Raw genomic sequence first — 19535 nt, 5'->3', positions numbered from 1 at the left:
AGAATGGTAGTTTGTTTATCATTGGGAATTCTACTGGGTTGTTTTGAAATCAAGATTATGGTTTGTAAAGTTTCAATGATTGAATCGCCGGTGTTCAATTTGCTGTCGTCCGATCTTTCTTCTCAGGACTTTTTGTGTCAGATAGAAAGATACTGCAAACAATGTCACCTCACCACACCAATCACATTTCCTCCAGAACATCCTGTAGAAGAAGTAGGCCGCTTGCTGCTGTGTTGTCTATTGAAACATGAAGATTTAGGTATGTTTTTAACATCAGGGCTAAGTAGAACCACGCAGTAAAATTTCGATTAACACAGATTATCTGAAATCCTCTCCTCCCTCTCTTAGGTAATGTAGCTCTTTCTCTGGTCCATCATGGTGCTCTCAGCGTGGATCAGGTGAAGCACAGGACGATGCCCAAGTCTGTGGCGGATGTTTGTCGTGTTATTTACCAAGCAAAGTGCTCGCTAATCAAGGTGAGTGTTCAATTAATTCACAGTTCATGGGCTAAAAATAAGACGTGGGCACAGAACAGATCATATTATGCCATAATGGTATCTTGCAGACACATCAGGAACAAGGTCGCTCTTACAAGGAAGTGTGCGCTCCGGTCATTGAGCGCTTGAGGTTTCTGTTCAACGAGCTTCGTCCTGCTGTCTGCAATGACCTCTCCATAGTGTCGAAGCTAAAACTCCTGAGCTCTGTCCCCCGCTGGAAGAGAGTAGTTCAAAAGATAATCCGTGAAAAAAGGAAAAAGAAAGGTATGTTCCCAGCCAAGCTGACATCTACTGTAACTGTTAAAGCTGCAGACAAAGCAATATCCTACATGTATTTATTTTAATAGATCAGTTCTGTACTGAGTAGTTGTAGCATGTTTTTTTCAACTTTGAATTACATTTTATGTATTATAATGTAACAAGCATTTTTTGTTTCTATAGCAACCATTTACAAAGTCACATCCCCTTCCTCTTCTTTTTGAACCCAGCCCTCTCTCTAGCAGTGCACCAATTATATCTGGTGACTGTCTGGTCACATGATCTTCCCCTCAGAGCTTTGCATCTTTGGTCCTCTTCTGCTGCACTGACTGCTGTTTAGTGAACCCCGAGCCGAATCTTTGCCGATCGATCACAGGGGAACGGATCAATCGGCTACTTTGCTAATTACTTGTTGTGTGGATTGTATTGATGCACATATTATTTTTTATTTTTTAAACGGCAGCTTGGACTGCTACTCTAACCCTTTCCGGTCGAATGTCGGCGTATATCCGACAAAATAGTTTTGTAGTTCCTGTCCAATGTCGGATAGTGAGTAGGGGAAGATGTGGAGTGAGGCGCCGTCAGCACATCTCCCGCATTCCCTTTGTACCGCACTGATGCTCCCCCCCTCCCATGCGCCGACCCGCCCACCCCCAAAGCCCTGTGCCGACCCGCCCACCCCCAAAGCCCTGCGCCGACCCGCCCACCCCCAAAGCCCTGCGCAGATCCGCCTACCCCCATAGCCCTGCGCCGATCTGCCCACCCCCAATGGCCTGCGCCGGTCCGCCCACCCCCAAACCCTGCGCCGATCCGCCCACCCCCAATCCGCCCACCCCCAAAGCCCTGCGTCCGTGTGTAGTGTGTAGTGAGTGCGCGTGTGTGCAGTGAGTAGTGAGTGTGTGCAGTGAGTAGTGAGTGTGTGCAGTGAGTAGTGAGTGTGTGCAGTGAGTAGTGAGTGTGTGCAGTGAGTAGTGAGTGTGTGCAGTGAGTAGTGAGTGTGTGCAGTGAGTAGTGAGTAGTGAGGAGTGTGCTGTGAGTAGTGAGTAGTGAGAGTGTGCTGTGAGTAGTGAGTAGTGAGTGTGTGCTGTGAGTTTGCGTTCAAAAAAAAAAAAAGCCGTTTGTGGTTTTTTTCCCCCGAAAATTAAATTAGACCTACTGGCACACTTAATGAAAATTTAATTGGACCGCAAAGGGTTAAGAGTAAAAGTTACTTCCATATTTGATTAAAGTCAAAAGATTGTGTTGCCTGACCTTGAATAACGTGCTCCAATAAGCTGGTAAGACTATATGTCCTTGTTGCATCTTTGCAGAACTTTAATAAGAGCAACAAAAGTGATTCATATCCCTGTAGCTATTGGCAGCACAATGCATTCACCAATCCCAAAAAATAGTTTGTATTTTTTTTTTTTAAAGTGGTTGAGCCGTATGGTGGTGATGAAGCTGCTCTATTTCAGTCTGAAACTCACCAGCCCTTTGATTCCATGTACCCAATTTTCCAACTCTGTCCATGAAATGTCTGTGAATTGACTGTATAACTCTGTTCATTTAATGTAATCATGTATTGTTATCATAACTCTGTGCGCAGGACATACTTGAAAACGAGAGGTAACTTTCAATGTATTACTTCCTGGTAAAACATTTGATAAATAAATAAATTTTGACGTCCTGCTTTTTAGTCCCGAAGAAATCTGAATCTACTGACGTAGATGAGTCAAAAATTGGGAATGAAGGTGACCTGGAGGAGTCCTGTGTTCCTTCTAGTCCTTTATCTGTTGATAAGAAGCCCACAACAGTAAAGTCCCCAAAGGTAAATAAAAAGCTGATGTGTTCCAGTGCTCTCTTCAAACATTTTGTACATGAATTAAACGGTAGAAACTGAGTTGCGTTAACAAATATGGTCTGAGCGCTGTGGAAGCCAACAGTAATGGACACTGCAAGGTTGTAGACCATTATAACTACATGTAGCGGTCTGTCTCAATGCAGGTAAATCACCCAGACCAAAGCTTGCCAAGTAACAAAACAGCAATGCACTGCATATTCCACCCGCTAGGTCATATTTTTCCACAAGGTACAGTGTACACGTGCCACGTGCACACGCATATATGGGCATACATGCTTATATAAGCCCTCAAACTTTTTTCTAATGCCCTGGAAATGAAAAAGCTCTGATTCTGTCATTTTATTTCATGTCATTTTACATATACATTGCTATACGAGTATATTTTTTGACTTGTTGAGACAATATTTCCAAATTTAAGAGCGAACTCTGCACTTACGTGGCATAAACAGCTGATTAATTAGTGTTACATAGTACAACATTGTATGGAGATTTGTCAAGTAGTATAGCCAGCACACAGCGATGCATACACCATGCTCACTGTTGCATGCTGCTTTTATCGATTTTGGATGACATTGATGTATTTTCTTTTTTAAATTACATTTTGGAATGGTTTGTTTTCAGGATAAATGGCAGCCCCTCTTGAGCACAGTAACAGGTGTTCACAAATACAAGTGGCTAAAGCATAATGTGCAGGGTTCATATACTCAGTCAGCGCTGCTGAATACCATTGTTGAATTTGCACTGAAGGAAGAGCCAGTGGATGTAGAACAAATGAGGAAATGTTTGTTAAAGCAGGTAAGATGTGTGCATGTGTAGCTGTATTTTCTGCACCTCTGTGTGATTAAAACAAAACGAAAAAAAAAAAAACTTGTTTGATGGTTTTTGATGTATAAGGGACTCTGGTTCAATACAGGACAGAAGCGGGTTTTTGGTGATGACCAGTGACATCCCACTTTTTTCTTTCCTGGATTGGTTTACCTATTTGATTTCTTTACATCTTGATTTTATTTTACAGAAAGTTTGGTTTCTGGTGGATTAAAATTTTTTTTTTAATTGTGATTTGTAATACTGTTTAGTTGGCCAAATCAATACTATATGCCAGTTTTGCTACATCTGATCTATTTAGGTCTCACATGCTATTTCTTGTGAATGAATATTCTTCATTTGGCAGTTGGAGAGAGCAGAAGTTCGTCTGGAAGGAATAGACACGATGCTAAAACTGGCAACAAAAACCTTCTTACTCCCATCCGTGCAATATGCCATGTTTTGCGGTTGGCAGAGACTTGCCCCTGAAGGTGCTAACTTAAGGTAGGACATTTCTAACCGTACACTTTTTTTGCTTTAATCTGGATATTCTAGGTACTGGTTTCATATGGCAAAGTAACAAAGGAGGAAGGCGTAAGTAGTAGAACTATTTGTCGAATAAGAGGTGGTATGCTACCTACTCTTACTGCCTCCTTTGTTACTTTACTACTTGGAGATCTTCCTTTCACTTATAGGTTTCATTGACACTTTGCTTTGTTTCAGTGAGCCCCTTACAGACTGTTTGAAGGATGTTGACCTTATTCCCCCATTCAATCGAATGCTTCTAGAGGTGACATTTGGCAAATTGTATGCCTGGGCCATTCAAAATATTAGGAACATATTAATGGATGCCAGTAGCCGGTTCAAAGAAATGGGTGAGTAGTTAATATACGAGGAATACGTTGCACTGGTGATGTTTAGATTATTGTATTTAATTACATACATTTTAAATATCAATGTATTTAGTTATTTTTGCTGCAGTAAGGCCTATAACCTAGAAAAGTACTTTTTGTGTGCTAAATGTTTTTTGGGCAGCAAGAGTTGCAGTGTTGCACTAACGTTTGGTGCCTTTCTAGGTATCCAGCTTGTTCCACTTCAAACGATTACCAATGAGAATCCTTCTGGACCAAGCCTGGGGACCATTCCACAAGCTCGTTTCATGCTGGTCATGCTGAACATGTTAACCCGCCAGCATGGAGCCAATAGCCTCAACCTGCTTCTCAACTCTGGCATGCTGGCACTGACTCAGACCATCCTTCGACTAATTGGTAGGGAAGTGCAAGTTTGCATTAAAATGCATTTCTTTTTTTCTTTCTTTCTTTTTTTTGTAAATTATTTTTTTTCTTAAGTGGAAGCATATTTGTGAGCTTATTGGAGTGCTGTAGCAATATGTATTCAACCTCTCCACTTCATAGAAACTTTTTATTTAAGCTTTATTTTACTTCAAGTTAGATGTTCCTTCTCCACAACACAATGAAACGGTCATCCCAAAATTTTAAATCTGCTTTAATAGCAACAATGTTCAATATGTATCTTTTTTTTTTTTTACAGTATATGCTTTGAGTGATGTGTATTGGAAAACATGAAATAACGCTTAAATCAACTAACTAAAGAACGCATCTGATTTGCTGTACCTTCACCTACAGTACTCATTCCCAACTTTTTTTTTTAAACATTGTGCACATCTGCTACAAGATATTTGTTCAGCAAACACCTAATTAATAATTGTTGCATTCTCATTGAACTATTGCTAATAACTGTTTGACCGATCCCAGGCAGTATATATCCAGAGCTCATGGGGCAGGGGACACGCACGTAAGGCCCCAAACTGCACCTCCGTGTGTAGACACCATAGGTGGTATAGCGGTCAATCACTGCGGGAGCTTCCAAGGTCACGCCCCACAATGCATTGCTGCTGTAGGTGTGAAGCATTGTGAGAAGTGACTTTGGAAGCTCTTCCTGTAATTGATGGCTATACCACCGAGACCAAGGTGCAGTTTGCGGCCTTACTAAGGGCTCAGGAACCCACTATACTGCCTGGGATTCACATTACATATTTGTTGTTGCCAACCCCTTGGAGACACCTCACGAACCCCCGGAGGTTTGCGAACCCCCTGTTTGAAATCACCGACCGTCATTGCCCATTCGTCTTTATTTTATTTGTCCAGGTCCTAGTTCGGATAACTGTGAAGATGATGCAAGGGCGTGTGTACTGGGAGCCTCTGCGACTGTTTTGGAAGAGTCGCAGAAGCAATCTACGCCAGTGCAGCTCCCAGCCTCAGGACCAGAACTAGCAACTCTGATGAAAATTGGAACTAGAGTGATGAGAGGCGTGGACTGGAAATGGGGAGATCAGGTATGCTGGCTGAACTTACTAATGTCAACATGCATTGCGATTGACAAAAAAACATCTTTTTTTGCTAGGTGAGATTTTTTTAACAGAGCTTCTAGTAGCTTGGCTTTGGTTTGAAAAGTTAAATGTCTGGATTTTTTTTCACCTAAATTGTTGACATTTTGAATAAGGAAATATGCCATACCATACTATAGACTTTTCCCTATAAATGCCACTAGTCTTTGGGAGCTGGTTAAAATGTTTCTATAGTTTATTTTGACTAATTGATCTTTTAATGTGTTCACTAATAAGAAAAATAGCTGTAAGCAGTTTTTTTTTTTTTTTTTTGGTACAGTATCTTTCTGACTTGTAGAAAAAGTAATTTTTAAAATTATATTATTGGTATAAATTTGAACATGTATTTACAGTATGCGGTTTTGCCTCATCTTTTATTCAGGTTAAATTGCATATGTTTTTTATATAAACCTTTTCTAATGACCTAAAACAGGGACAAGCAAAGTTTTTGCGTTGCGCCCCCTTGTCTGCCAGCCCCAGTGCTCGCGCCCCCTCCTCTCCTGTGACCCCGCGTCAAATGATACCACGGGTCACGTGACCCCACCACGTCATTTGATGCGCGTTACCATGACGACGCATCACGTCATTTGACGCTGCATTGTCATGGCGACGTGACCAGAAGCCGGCTGAATCCCGGTAAGTTGAGGTTGCAGAGGCCTTGCGCGGCCCCACGGCATTTAATTTAAATGCCTCGGGGAAGAGCGCGGGGCCTCTACAACTGCCACCCCCTCCCTCCCCCCCAAAAAACAAAAATCCTGCGCCCCTCAGTTTGTGCACCCCTGACCTAAAAGATTGTGAAACACGTAATATTGTATATTACAATACTTTGTTAATGTAATATTCTTCTACCTATTCATACTATATGCCAGGGGTGCACAAACTTTAGAGTCTGCGCCCCCCTGTCTGCTCTCCCCTCCTTACTTTGTCTCCGGTGTCAAGTGACGTCAGGTTTCCATGGCAACTTCAACGTTTCGTGACCCCGCGGCATCATTTGACTCTGCGTTGCCAAAGGTAAGGGAAGTTGCAGATGCCTCATGCGGTCCCCCGGCATTTAATTGAAATGCCTTGGGGAGGAGCGTGGGGCCTCTGTGACAGCTGCGCCCCCTCCCCCCCCCCCCGAAAATCTCTTGCTCCCCAGTTTGCGCACCCCTGCTCTATACAGTAAACACTGCCTTTTGTACTTTAATATTAGTTCTTGCTCGTTAGAAGTTATCTCTTCCTCCTCTCTCTGGTATTAATAGGATGGTCCTCCTCCTGGATTGGGCCGTGTCATTGGTGAGCTAGGGGAGGATGGCTGGATTAGAGTTCAGTGGGATACAGGCAGCACCAACTCTTACAGGATGGGAAAGGAAGGGAAGTATGACCTGAAACTGACTGAGCCCCCACCTGCTTCTCAGCCTTTGGCAGATGATTCAGACACAGAGGATGATTCTGGTTAGTTCTATATTTTCTGCTATGCCCTTTAAGACCTAGTCCCATTTAAACTATTAAATACCTTTCCTTTAGCAATTATCCTTATTAATTTGTCATTCCTTTAAATGGTATTGCACCAACAATCTGGTATTTAAAGATGTTCGAGTATTTAGCTGTCACGTGTAAGGTCCTCCTAAAATAAATCACGGTTATGAAATTTCAAGAGTTACTTTACTACCATGCCCCAGTCACCGAACACCGAAGCATTGGAATTACTGTGGCACGCTTGCCTTTTATTTAATTGTGGTTGCTTATCTATCTCCTTACAAAAGCAGCATGTATGGTAGATTGAGTGGGAATTTTTGTTGTACTTTCTGGAACAAGGATTTTGTGGCCTGTATCTCAACTTTTTAAAAACCTTTTCAATTTCTGAAATCACTGTTAATTGGCCTCTTGAATTAAAGTGTATGGTGTCTGAGCTGAGAATAGCAGTACTTTTTTTGTTGTTGGTTTCAGAAGGGGAACATGTAGAGAGAAATCTGCACCCTACCTCCATGATGCTGATGAGCACAGTGAACCTGCTTCAGAACCTGTGTCTTTCAGCGGGTATAAATGCTGACGTAATGCAGAGTGAAGCCACCAGGACTTTGTGTGGTTTGCTGCGCATGTTAGTGGAAAGCGCTACCATGGACAAGACCAGTAAGTACCCCCCTTTTTTACATTTTTATTTTATATAGATCGGTGTGTTGTAATCCATTGTCAAAAAAAACATTAAAAAAAAGCACTACAGGGATTAGTTGTGTGTTAAACACCCCTCCTCCCCCCGCAAAAAGTGTGCAGACCCTCCTTGGCATTGAAGAGATAATGTTTTACTTTAAACTTTCATTTACCTCACTAGCTGTCTTTTACTCTACTAGTGTCCCCATCCAACAAGGTGGTATATAAGGAGCAGCACAGAAGCTGGTGTACGCTGGGATTTATCCGTAGCATTGCACTTATGCCACAGATGTGCAGTACCCTGAGCATGTCACAGTGGATATCGCTACTGATGAAAATTGTTGAGGGGCCAGAATCTTTCACGGCTGCTTCATTGCAGAGACAGGTAACTTACTCGCCTTCTTCTTTACGTAACTGCTGTTCATTCTAACACTTCCCAACACCATAACCCAGCAAATGTGTTATTTTTGTATGGCATTATTACACTATCCTAGTCCATTAAAGGTATTTAGTACTTGCCTGTATATACAGGGAAGGATCAAATCCCTTTTATTGACTTACTTGTTATATAGCCCCCTTTGTAGTTGACTGAGGAGGGTTAATGGGGGAATAGCAAATCATGCCACATTGTTAGGCGGGTGGGACCCTATTTCACGCCCGTTCGTGATTGTGATGAAAAGGTAGGAAGGACCTATAGTTTGCGTGAATAGCTCCATTCGTTCTTCAGTTCAATTCGTGTTCAAGGTTATTTAATTTTTTTATGTAGTTGAACACCAGGAGTTCTAGGGAAGATAGGGAGCTAGGCTAACCCAGGACTAGCACAAAGTTCCAGCCAGGATCATTAGAGCACTACTCCAGGGAAGACCACGTAACTATGATGGCTCGTTACACAGGGCACTGCAAAGGTATCCTCTTAAAGTGCAGCAATCAACCTTGCATGCCCTCTACCCCTTTCCAATTTACCAAAGATTAGAGCTCCTCTGGGAATTTACCAAAGGGTGATGTTGTTTAAAGCGAAATTGCCTTCCATTTTGTTGAACTCCTTTTTGTTAATTTTTAAAGATCTATAAAAAAATAAAAAAATTGTTAAACAGAAGTCCCCGGTGCCTATTTTTTGTTTCCCTCCCTCACCAAAATCTGCTATTTTTCTTAATCCCTGAGAGAAAAAGTGAATGACTGAGCACCTATTCAAAATTATTTTCTGATATACACTCTGCTACAGTAATATCTACCAAATAGAAATAGAGCATTGATGTCTCCAAATGGGTTGTGCTCTTAATAGTTAACATCGATGATATGTTGATTTTTGCACTTTACAATAATGTAACAAAAAGCAATGGAAATTTGAATAAACCTGGTCGTTTCCTTTTCAGAATGTAACATTTTGCTTGGTTCAGTCTTGAACCCCATTTTAAGAAAATGTGTTGGTGTTGGAAAGGGAAGCAATGTAAATGGCTTAGTGAGTTTGTTTTTTAACCGTATATCTAGGTCTTTCAACCAAAGTGTATGGAACATGCCACCTATGCCACTATATTTTGACATGAAATATTCAACGTCCCTACCGTATCTTTGGCGGTTCTGTAATCAACTGATACAACTTTGATTTCTGAGACTAAATTTCCCCCATGGAAGTGGTTCTGGGGTATGAGTAATAGAACTCTGACATTCCCAAACAGAGCGCATGTCTGTTATGCAGTCATTGACTTGAAACACAGTGATTGAACTTGGTGCAGGCAGAGCACAGAGGCCTGGTAAATGGTGTATGCTGGAACATACATTTATTCTATTTTTTTATTTTATTTTTTTAGATTAGGATAGCAAGCATGGTAACTTCTTTGACATAATCACCAACGTCTGTTGCTAAATGTTTATATGTCCTGATTTCCATTTTTATTCCATTTTCCTACCCTTACCTGTCTAGATTCTCGCTGTTCGGTTGTTACAAGCAGTCCTTCCATCATGGGACAAAAACGAGAGGTCACGGGACATGAAACTTCTTGTTGAAAAACTTTTCGGCTTCCTGGGCAGCCTGCTGAGCACTTGCTCTTCTGACATTCCCCTTCTCCGAGGTAGCTAGTGCAAGCTCTTAGTTGGCTGAGATCTTGTTGGTGAGGATGGTTTTGTAAACATTTTGGTGTTCTTGTCCCTAGAATCCACTTTGAGGCGGAGGAAAGCACGGCCTCAGGCTTCTCTGACTGCAACTCATAGCAGTACTTTGGCTGAGGAGATTGTTGCATTGCTGCGGACTCTTCATACACTCAACCAGTGGAATGGTCTCATCAATAAATACGTAAACTCACAGCTAAACTCTGTAACCAGTATTTTTGAAGGAAAACGCATTGACATGGTAAGAAGATCAGAAGAAAATAACTATTTTTGCCACCTATTTGTACAAAATGTTGGTAGAAACCAGATAAGAAATCAATAAACTACTGAAAGTTGAATGTCTTTAAATCTCACTTGTGGATGATGTATATGCTGGGAATACAGACGTCTAGTATGTCCGCTGTCTCAACGTCACGTTTCACACGTATTGCTCTTTTCTCAGGTGGTTTTGGAAGACTACTTTCCTGACTCGGAAAACCCGGAAGTTGGCAGCCTGATGGCAGTCCTGGCTGTAATAGGGGGCATAGACAGCCGATTACATCTGGGCGGTCAAGTTGTGCATGATGAATTTGGAGAGGGCACCGTGACCCGAATCACTCCAAAGGGCAAAATCACTGTACAGTTCCATGACGTGCGGACCAACCGCGTCTGTCCCTTGAATCAGCTCAACCCAGTAAGTGAACTTTATTTCATGATATGTAACCAACGTGCTTTCAAAATTAAATGAAAGGAAAAAGTTGGAACAAGTCTACCCTACAAAAACTGCAAGGATCCCTACTTCCACCAATCTGGTGACTAATCTACTAATCTCTTAAAGATTTGTGGATTCATCTTACTTGACATTTTTCATTAACTTTTTTGGAACTTCTATTTAATATCACTTTTGATTTGTGAATTATTTTGCCACTTTATTCATATTTAAAAAAAAAAAAAATATGTTCACTTAAGAAGTAGGTATAGAGGGATATTTCATTTTATAGTTAACACAAATCTTTCTCTTTTTTTTAATTCTTTATGTTTTTTTCAAAATGGCCTGCTAGGGGGTAAATAAATATCACTGTCCATTAGAGCTTTCCAGTAGTGATGTACCGGGTACCCGAAAAATACCCGGCACCCGGCGCTTTTTCAGCTACTTGGAAATTACCCGGACCCGGCAGCAGGGGGCTGGGACCGGCACCGGGTAATTTCAGGGCAGCTGAAAATAGTTAGGCACTTACCTACAGCCGGCGACTGAAGACCGCACGACAGCTGAGACCATCAGAAGTCCTAGTGGCGGTGGCAGCAGCCGAAGTCCTTGTTCATCCGGCAGGAACAGAGCACACAGCTGATGCCTGTATGAGCCGGCAAGCATGTGTCCGGAGCAGGAGCGTTCTTATTGGACAGCCAGCTCTTCCCCGGCTCACACAGGCATCAGCTGTGTGCTCTATTCCTGCTGCTCCCGCCGGATGAACAAGACCTTCAGCTGCTGCCGCCGACACCAGGACCTCTGCTGCTGGTCCCAGATGTCGCCGTGGTCTTCCTCACCGGTCTTCCATCCCTGCAGTAAAGTGCCGTCCGGCTAACCGGCCAGGTAAAATGTTTCATTTTGCCCGGGTACCCAGTTACCCGGTTTAAAAAAATAAAAAAATGGACCAGGTACAACACTACTTTCCAGTCAAAGTTGGTACACGAAATATGATTAAACCAGCCATGGTAAATGGGAATCATTTAATTTTGTTTCTAGTTTTAATTTTTATTGTATGTGCCAATGTATCCAACTGTTTTGAATGTTATTCCCGTGGGCTTTTTTGTTAAACTAAAAAAAGTTTCTGTCTTTAAAGTGGGCATGTAACTTTCCTAGTCCCTGGATTTGTATTCTGATTCATCACTATAATTGATGGGTTTAAGGAGTTTGAACATTTCGAAGCATGCTGGTGTGCAGGGCATTGGGGGAAATTGGTTCTAAGGCCTGTTATTGTGCATGTTTGAATGCAGCGGTGTCGCTTTTAATGTCTTTTTTGTTGTTGTATTTATTTTTTAGTTACCAGTGGTGCCATTTAATGTGAACAACTTGCCTTTGACTGATTCGATGCTAAATGTCTGGGCACAACTGGTGAACCTGGCAGGGTGCAAGCTAGAAAAGCACAGGCTGAAGAAATCGCTCAGTCAGGGGCTTGCAGGTACAGTCTGTTAGTTCCTGGATGATGCTAAAAATGGATAGGCTTAAACTGTGCCTTTCTTACACTCTGTAGGCTGCCGCATATGGAGTAATTTATCAGAAAAGTGCTGCGCGTTTACACTTTAACATTTTTCTGTGTTCTTAAAGCAGACGCACCGGCTTGTCCTCTGCCGCTATCTATAGGACAATAAGTGGGTGGAATACTTTCTGAGAAGTTTAGAAAAGGCTTCCGGGGAGAACAGTAGAAACAGTGATTTGTGTGATTGCTAAAGATAATCCGGCCAATAAAGAAAAGCGAATTCTGTAAACCACAGAACGTGTCCGATAAAGTTGATGTTGGGCTTCTCCATTTGGGAGGTGTTTGTAGTCACACCATTAAGCTCAATCTGCCATCTTTGCTGTCTTGCTCCCCCCCTATTCCTCAGTAGTACCGGGAAAATGGGAGGGTCAAACACCACGCACACATTGTATGAATAAATTACTGTGCATGATTTGTTTCAGACCAAGTGGATTTGGACCGGTTGAGGTGTCAACAGTTGAAGCTGTACATACTGAAAGCTGGTCGGGCCCTGCTTTCTCACCAGGACAGACTGAGGCAGATCTTATCCCAGCCATCTGTTCAGGAGGCAGGACTAATCCCAGCTGGTATGAAGTAATCTTTCCCACAAATGTCTCAATAAAAAGCATTGGGCTGCAGGCCCTTTCTAGGAGTGAGGGGGTAGAATGAGGCGCACTGAAACGGCCAACAGAAAAAAAAAAAAAAAAAAACGTGTATAAAATAATTAGGGCAGAAGTGATGATTTTTAGATTTTATTTTCAGTATAGTAATCTAACGTGTAAACCTTGAACCATGCGTTTTTTATGTCTCGAAGATTCTTGTTATGTGGCATGTACGAGCTCGATCACGTGAGGGGTAACTCAAACTGCCTGCTGAGTTTCTATTGAGCACCCACCCCCCAAAAACCTTAACACCCCAATTACTCTTGCACCTCCGGGGTGATTTAATGGCTTACACTTAGAAAGATCATGGTCCCCAAAAATAATACACACATTGAATAAAAACACTAGGGAGCAGAGGGAGCTGATGCTTTAACCTGAATACAATTTTTTTTTAAAATTTTCTCCTACAGATGATGGGGCAGCAACTTCCCCTGACATTGGTGACATGTCTCCCGAGGGCCCTCAGCCTCCCATGATACTTTTGCAGCAGCTGCTGACTGCTGCTACCCAGCCATCTCCAGTGAAAGCTATATTTGACAAGCACGAGCTAGAGGTAACTTGTCAATATGTGTTATAAAGAGCTATGTTTCAGTGCCCTGTCTACACTTTGCTTTCCCATATTTGAGCATTGGGAAACATGCAGTCTAAGTAAGCATTTCTTGTGCTTGCTTTCTCTCTCACTCACCACTTAAACTGTATCAATCCTTTGTGTGCCCCATAATGTAGCTACAATGAGCATTTCGGTGAGTAAAGACACTGACTGGCACTGAGTTTGAAGCAGGGAGACCTGGTTCAATTCCCGGTGTTGGCTCCTTGTGACCTTGGGCAAGTCACAAAACAATTTAAAAAAAACCCCCATAGATTGTAAGATCCTAAAGCTCTATGTAGAACTAGCAGCGCTATGTAAGAACAAACTATTATTATTATTACACAATGTCCTTAGGTTTGACACTCATGGGGTTGATAACGTAGTGGCTCTGGCATCTCATTTTTTTTTAGTGGTGATCTCGTTCTGCGCTCCTGTGGACAGCTGATCATGATTCCTCGTCCGTTTATATTTATAAAAAGTTTTACCAGGAAGTAATACATTGAGAGTTACCTCTCGTTTTCAAGTATGTCCTTGACACAGAGTTATGATGACAGGTACATAGTTACAAATACTTAGATACATTAGGTGAGCGAGGTTATACATTATATACAAGACATTGCATGCACAGTTAAAGATAATATATATTATGGGCGTATGAAACAGTTACAGACCAGATTAAAATGTGAGACAGTTTTAGTTTTGAAAGAACTTAGACTGGTGGTGGATGTGAGAGTCTCCGGTAGGTTGTTCCAGTTTTGGGGTGCACGGTAAGAGGAGGAACGGCCGGATACTTTGTTGAGCCTTGGGACCATGAACAGTCTTTTGGAGTCAGATCTCAGATAAGTGCTGCATGTGATAGGGATGAGGAGCTTGTTCAGATGTTACGCCGCAATCTGCTAATCCCAGTGTACTGGAGGGGCTCCAACACGCAGAAGGTTCGACCTATGCAGGACCATACATTCTTAAATCATTAAGTACAAACTCTAGAAGTATATTAAAGTTAATGGGGCATTGTCTGTAAAGCGGCATGTCATGAACAGCCTGGGCCACAGGTAAATCGCCTGAAATACATTTCAGGGTTTTCTAGGCCCACCATTAAGGTCCCACTGTACTATGCGCACTAGTGAATATTGCGTTAGTCCATTTCTCTGGTCAAGATGCTGAGGTGGAAACTAATTAATTATTCTACCTACTATTTGATGACTGAGAGTTGTTCATGGGCATTGTAATACATGATAGACAAAACTACAACTCCTGTTTTATCGTGTGTGTGCATACGCACACGCACACGTACTGGGTCCTTACTCTTTCAGTCTTCCTAAATAACCTACCTACAGACTGTAAGGCAGCTTTGATGCACATGCATGCTGATGACCCAATCTTGTATACACACAGCCCTAGACTCTTTGACCTTGGGCACGTACTTTAATCTGATTTTCCAGAACTTGAATACTGGATTTCCCAAAACAGTTTTTAAACCCTGACAAAACGGTAACTGGTATTTGGGACCAACTACATTTCTAAAGCTACCAACGACTGAGCTACAGATGAGAACCAACTCAACACCATTTTAGGCCTTGTCACTAGTTTTAAATATCTGGGCATATGGCGTGACTCGTGTAACATTTGGGTTGCATATTGATATTCTGACTTTTTTTAAAAACCTAAGCCAAACTAGGTGTACTTTATAGGAGTAAACACACAAATAATCAACTAGGATTATAAATAGGCCCCTAGTGCTGCACTCAAGGTTGGTGACAGAGTGGGTACAATGTCATGCCGTGAAAGGCCAAATAATAGCCTGATTCCCAAAATAGGAGAGCCGCCAAAAGTCACACATAAAGAAAAATAATAAATACTTTAATAATATCTAATAAAAACGACGAAACACAATAAAACTGCACGAAAAGTGCAGGGATAAAATCCCCAAATGTGTGGAGTCACGGAGCAATAAATGTGAATACTTGCTGTACAGATAAACACACAAAAGCGAACCTGTGTGTAGCTGGCAAAATAAGTCCCGTGCAGTCCTATCCCACTATACACACGTATGGCACAGTAAGTCACTGAGTGGGGGACAAAGTAAAGCAGGTAACCAATAACCGCAATGTATACAAATATAACCTATAAATAAGGTATAAGCATCTATTGCCAGCACTGCCAGTGATAACACACAATTATGGAGCTAGCTGTGATGTATAGCGGTCTCCCGCGACTAGGTTGGCCCTATCAACAATCTGGAGTTGGCCACAGAGTAATGTGTATTAACCCCGAACACAAAGGCCTCGATGTGATAGCACCTCCGTAAATACTCTGGAACTAGCTTGTGTGCGTAGGGTATATACAACCTGATCCGCAGTCTGTGATCTCTGCGTTGAGCAGCAAAGGGAGCCCCGTCAGTAGTTTGGAGCTAAGCCGTGTCTCCTTCCACAAGCCGCGTGTACGTCAACGTGATGACGTCACGCGTACTTTATAGGAACAAATCCTCCTTATGCCCGTTGGTCAGACAGCGCATCGCACAGCAGATGCTAATGCCATACAGTATATAGACTGGGACCATAGTATGTTACAGCACCCCAAACTCACCCTCTACAACTCAATTTGCTGCTTTGCCTTACAATGTAACGACAACACACATCACTACGAAATGCTCAAAGAACTAGATTGACTATCCCTCGAGTCCAGGCGCAAGGTACATTTTTTCCTATCTTGCCTTCAAATACTTTCTGGGCAAACTGCAGTACCCGGCTATCTGAACAAGCTCCCCACCCCTACCACATCCAGTACTTATCACCTTCGATCAGACTCCAGAAGACTGTTCAGTCACAAGAAATCCGGTCGCTCCTCCGTCAGTTACTGCGCAATTTGTTCTTTCAAAACTTCAGCTGTCTCATATTTTAATCTCGTCTGTAACAGTTTCACACACCCATAACTTATTGGCTGTAACTGTGCATGAAATGTCTGTAAATATAACATATAACCTTTGTTCATATAGTGTAACCATCGACTATGTATTGTCAAAATAACTCTGTGCCCCGGACTTACTTGAAAACAAGGGGTAACTCAATGTATTTCCTGGCAAAACTTTAGCTTAATAATAAATAGCATTTATCTCCTTTAAAAAAATAAAAATTACCTTTTATAATTACAAATCTAAATATACGTATAGAATGTAACAGGACTCCGACCAGAAAAAAAATATAAATGTCAAATGACAAGATGCATTTACATTTACAATTAAATATGACTTAATTTATGTTAAAAAATATAAATGCAAAACATAGCATATCTTTGAATAAAAACATCAACGTAAGGATGTGACTATACTATTGTTTAATTTAGAACTGAAAATAAAAATATTAAAAATTGAAAGACCTAAAAAAAAAAAAAAAAAAAAAGTATATTTAAAATATCAAATGCAGGATAGCCATAATTGTAAATTAAGAGAACGATGTTCATATCTTCAATCAGACCGTTGGGGATAATCGTATCTAATTTGCAAATCCAATATGATTCTCTTAGAGCGGAAGATCGAATAATAAAAAAACAAATGGTATACCAGGAAGTTACATGTTGAATACGCTTAAACTTAAGGCCACAGGATGTTTTACATGTTCTTGGATTCTTTGTTTTAGTAAATCGTTTGGCTCTACCAATTCTGTGCGAGCTTTGCGATCTCTTTAACCATGCCCGTGTGGTAACCAGTATATTGGTAGAACCAAACCATTAAAACAACGCATCCAAGAACATGTCAAAAACAGGAGGAAGGGTTCCGCCCTTTAGTGTTTCAAGACATTTTAAAACTCCTCATTGTCATCGATCATTGATCATTGTCAGGATCCCTGTGGCCACTGTTCTTTTTATGTATTGGTTTTTGATTTTTTTAAAAACAAAATACAGAATATAGGCTGCACTAGCTAGAGTGGTGTGGTAGACATGTATGAGACGGTGTAGGGTAACAGTGGAGGGACCCTAAGCCCTCCTAAATACAGTGGAAACAAATACAGAGGTTCCCAGCACACTGGGTATATGCCAAAAAGAGCTATATTTGTAGAAAAAAGGATGCTACATACAATGCTGGGGTGAAGGCGGTATAAAAGATATACAAACATATGACTAAGGCATGGGGGAAGGATGGGGAACGACACGGCAGATGGGTGGACAATGGGAAGTAAATATGAGGGGGGCAGTGTTTCGGGTCCATTCCCATAGAGCCTATGGGACATCCCTTCAATCCAACAACACACTCTTCCCTGAAAAGGAATAAAATAGGTGAATCGCATAAGTGTATAAGGTCAGGCAATTAATGTATCATAGAATTTTAATAAGTCAAATGTTGAGCCTGTTCTGACCTGCACAGACATATGTATATACTCTGTCACACCTGATCACTGTTTTACGATGGCAGAAAAACACTAGCATGTGATCTGAAAATCTGCCGAAATCGAGATCTAGATCAATTGCTCTTCGTTATCTTTTCAGTTTTTAATGGTGCTCTCTAACAGGTGTGTATATACACATATATTAGATTACATGCTGTCTCTAACATTTGGGATGCTTTTCTGCATCTCAAATAAAATTCCCGTCAGAATTGAACAAATTACTTGCTTTGGTCTTTCACCAGGCTGCAGCCCTGGCAGTCTGTCAGTATTTGGCAGTGGAGTCTACACATCCTTCAACCCCCCTGTTTGAAGACTTCTGCAGCTCCAGCGAGGTCCCCTCACCTGTCACAGTGAAGCACATCTGCCCAGCCAAAGTGAAGAAGCGCAAGCTGTCCCCTATCCCGCCAGTCCCTATTGTAGTCCAGCTGATTGAAATGGGGTTTCAGAGGAAAAACATTGAGTTCGCTCTTAAGTCTCTCTCTGGGACATCTGGAACCGCTTCAAGTTCTCCAGGTAGTAGTATAAACAAAATGATCGCTTTTTCCCCCCCCTTAAAAGAGCACATGAGTTACTCTCATATTTAGCATTTTTTAGAAGCTTAAAGTGCTCACTATAAGAAAGCAGGTCCGTTCATTTGACTCTTTGAGCTCCTACTTCCTGGTTTGGTCAGACATGCCAATTTCTGTTTGCCGGCTCATCCCCAAGGGCCATGTTGTGGTTTCCTATTGGATGCCTCTGATGGTTATCTTGACTTTTATTTATTAAACAGGCTGATTTGAAGATAAGTGGAACCCTGGATATGAGAATAGTGCAACTCTTTAGGACAACCTGTTTTCTAATCTGAGACAACTGTGGGTTTTTTTTTAAAGCAGCAACTCCCCATAGCTAGCACCCCTTTTTACATGTTTGGAACTGGGAGATCCTCCAGAGCTAGACCATGCTATTTTCAGCTCCAGGAACCACCTGGTTCTGAAGATACTAGTAACTCCACCAGCAAGTATTGTTATTGAAGGGGATTTAGAATGCTGGTCAATCTGTTGCAGCGGTCTGTAGGCCTCAGATTTTGCCGCCATTTTATTTTGCCTGGAGGGGGAGAAACCCCTTTTCCTTCGCTGGTGCGAATCTCCGTAACCCAGGGGCCCACAGAGCTGTGCCAGTGTACCCAATCAGGCAGCTATTATCCAGTGTGTCTTCCAAACTGCAAGGAACAGCTGGTATAAGGAGAAGATGAGAGCTCCTCAGAGGAGATTTAATCTGCCTCACATCGATAGCCTTCATATATCTGACTGAATGAGGTGGAATGATTCCTGTATTGAACAGGACTGGTGTGTGTGTGTGTGTGTGTGTGTATGTGTGTGTACAGGATCTTAATGAGCAGAAGTTGTGTGGGCATGATGAGTGACCGTTTGCAGGGGTTTGCGTGTATTTTAGAAGGGAGTATCTTGAGCAAAGTGGAAAGAAAAAGGAGTCGTAATGGACAAAACGAGCAATATGATGACCAAAGTAAATAAAATAACTCAGAACAGCAAATCTAAAGAAGTGCTTGTTTTGGAGTCCATAAGATGTTGGGGGAGGAAATTCTACGAGGACTTCGCATTACTGAGTAGCCATTTGGAAAAACAAATGAATAAAACTGTTCCACCT

The 19535-nt window shown here is 41.8% G+C and overlaps 1 protein-coding gene across 4 annotated transcripts in view; it reads left to right on the top strand.

Moving 5' to 3' along the window:
* HERC2 (HECT and RLD domain containing E3 ubiquitin protein ligase 2) overlaps window positions 1-19535 on the top strand; it is a 149276-nt gene that overhangs the window by 66295 nt on the left and 63446 nt on the right. For all 4 annotated transcript variants that reach the window (XM_075590569.1, XM_075590570.1, XM_075590566.1 and 1 more), the window contains 19 exons: window positions 127-259; window positions 349-476; window positions 566-761; window positions 2432-2562; window positions 3217-3390; window positions 3767-3903; window positions 4123-4274; window positions 4476-4667; window positions 5568-5755; window positions 7048-7240; window positions 7736-7918; window positions 8137-8321; window positions 9858-10005; window positions 10087-10283; window positions 10485-10715; window positions 12063-12201; window positions 12702-12845; window positions 13331-13473; window positions 18134-18404. In XM_075590569.1, coding sequence (XP_075446684.1) covers window positions 127-259; window positions 349-476; window positions 566-761; window positions 2432-2562; window positions 3217-3390; window positions 3767-3903; window positions 4123-4274; window positions 4476-4667; window positions 5568-5755; window positions 7048-7240; window positions 7736-7918; window positions 8137-8321; window positions 9858-10005; window positions 10087-10283; window positions 10485-10715; window positions 12063-12201; window positions 12702-12845; window positions 13331-13473; window positions 18134-18404 — 3265 coding nt within the window. The remainder of the gene's footprint in view (window positions 1-126; window positions 260-348; window positions 477-565; window positions 762-2431; window positions 2563-3216; window positions 3391-3766; window positions 3904-4122; window positions 4275-4475; window positions 4668-5567; window positions 5756-7047; window positions 7241-7735; window positions 7919-8136; window positions 8322-9857; window positions 10006-10086; window positions 10284-10484; window positions 10716-12062; window positions 12202-12701; window positions 12846-13330; window positions 13474-18133; window positions 18405-19535) is intronic.

Source organism: Ascaphus truei, chromosome 3, assembly GCF_040206685.1.
Source record: "Ascaphus truei isolate aAscTru1 chromosome 3, aAscTru1.hap1, whole genome shotgun sequence".
In the NCBI taxonomy this organism is placed as follows: domain Eukaryota; kingdom Metazoa; phylum Chordata; class Amphibia; order Anura; family Ascaphidae; genus Ascaphus; species Ascaphus truei.
Note: the sequence above shows the minus strand (reverse complement) of the source record. Positions and strands in the feature narration are given on the sequence as shown.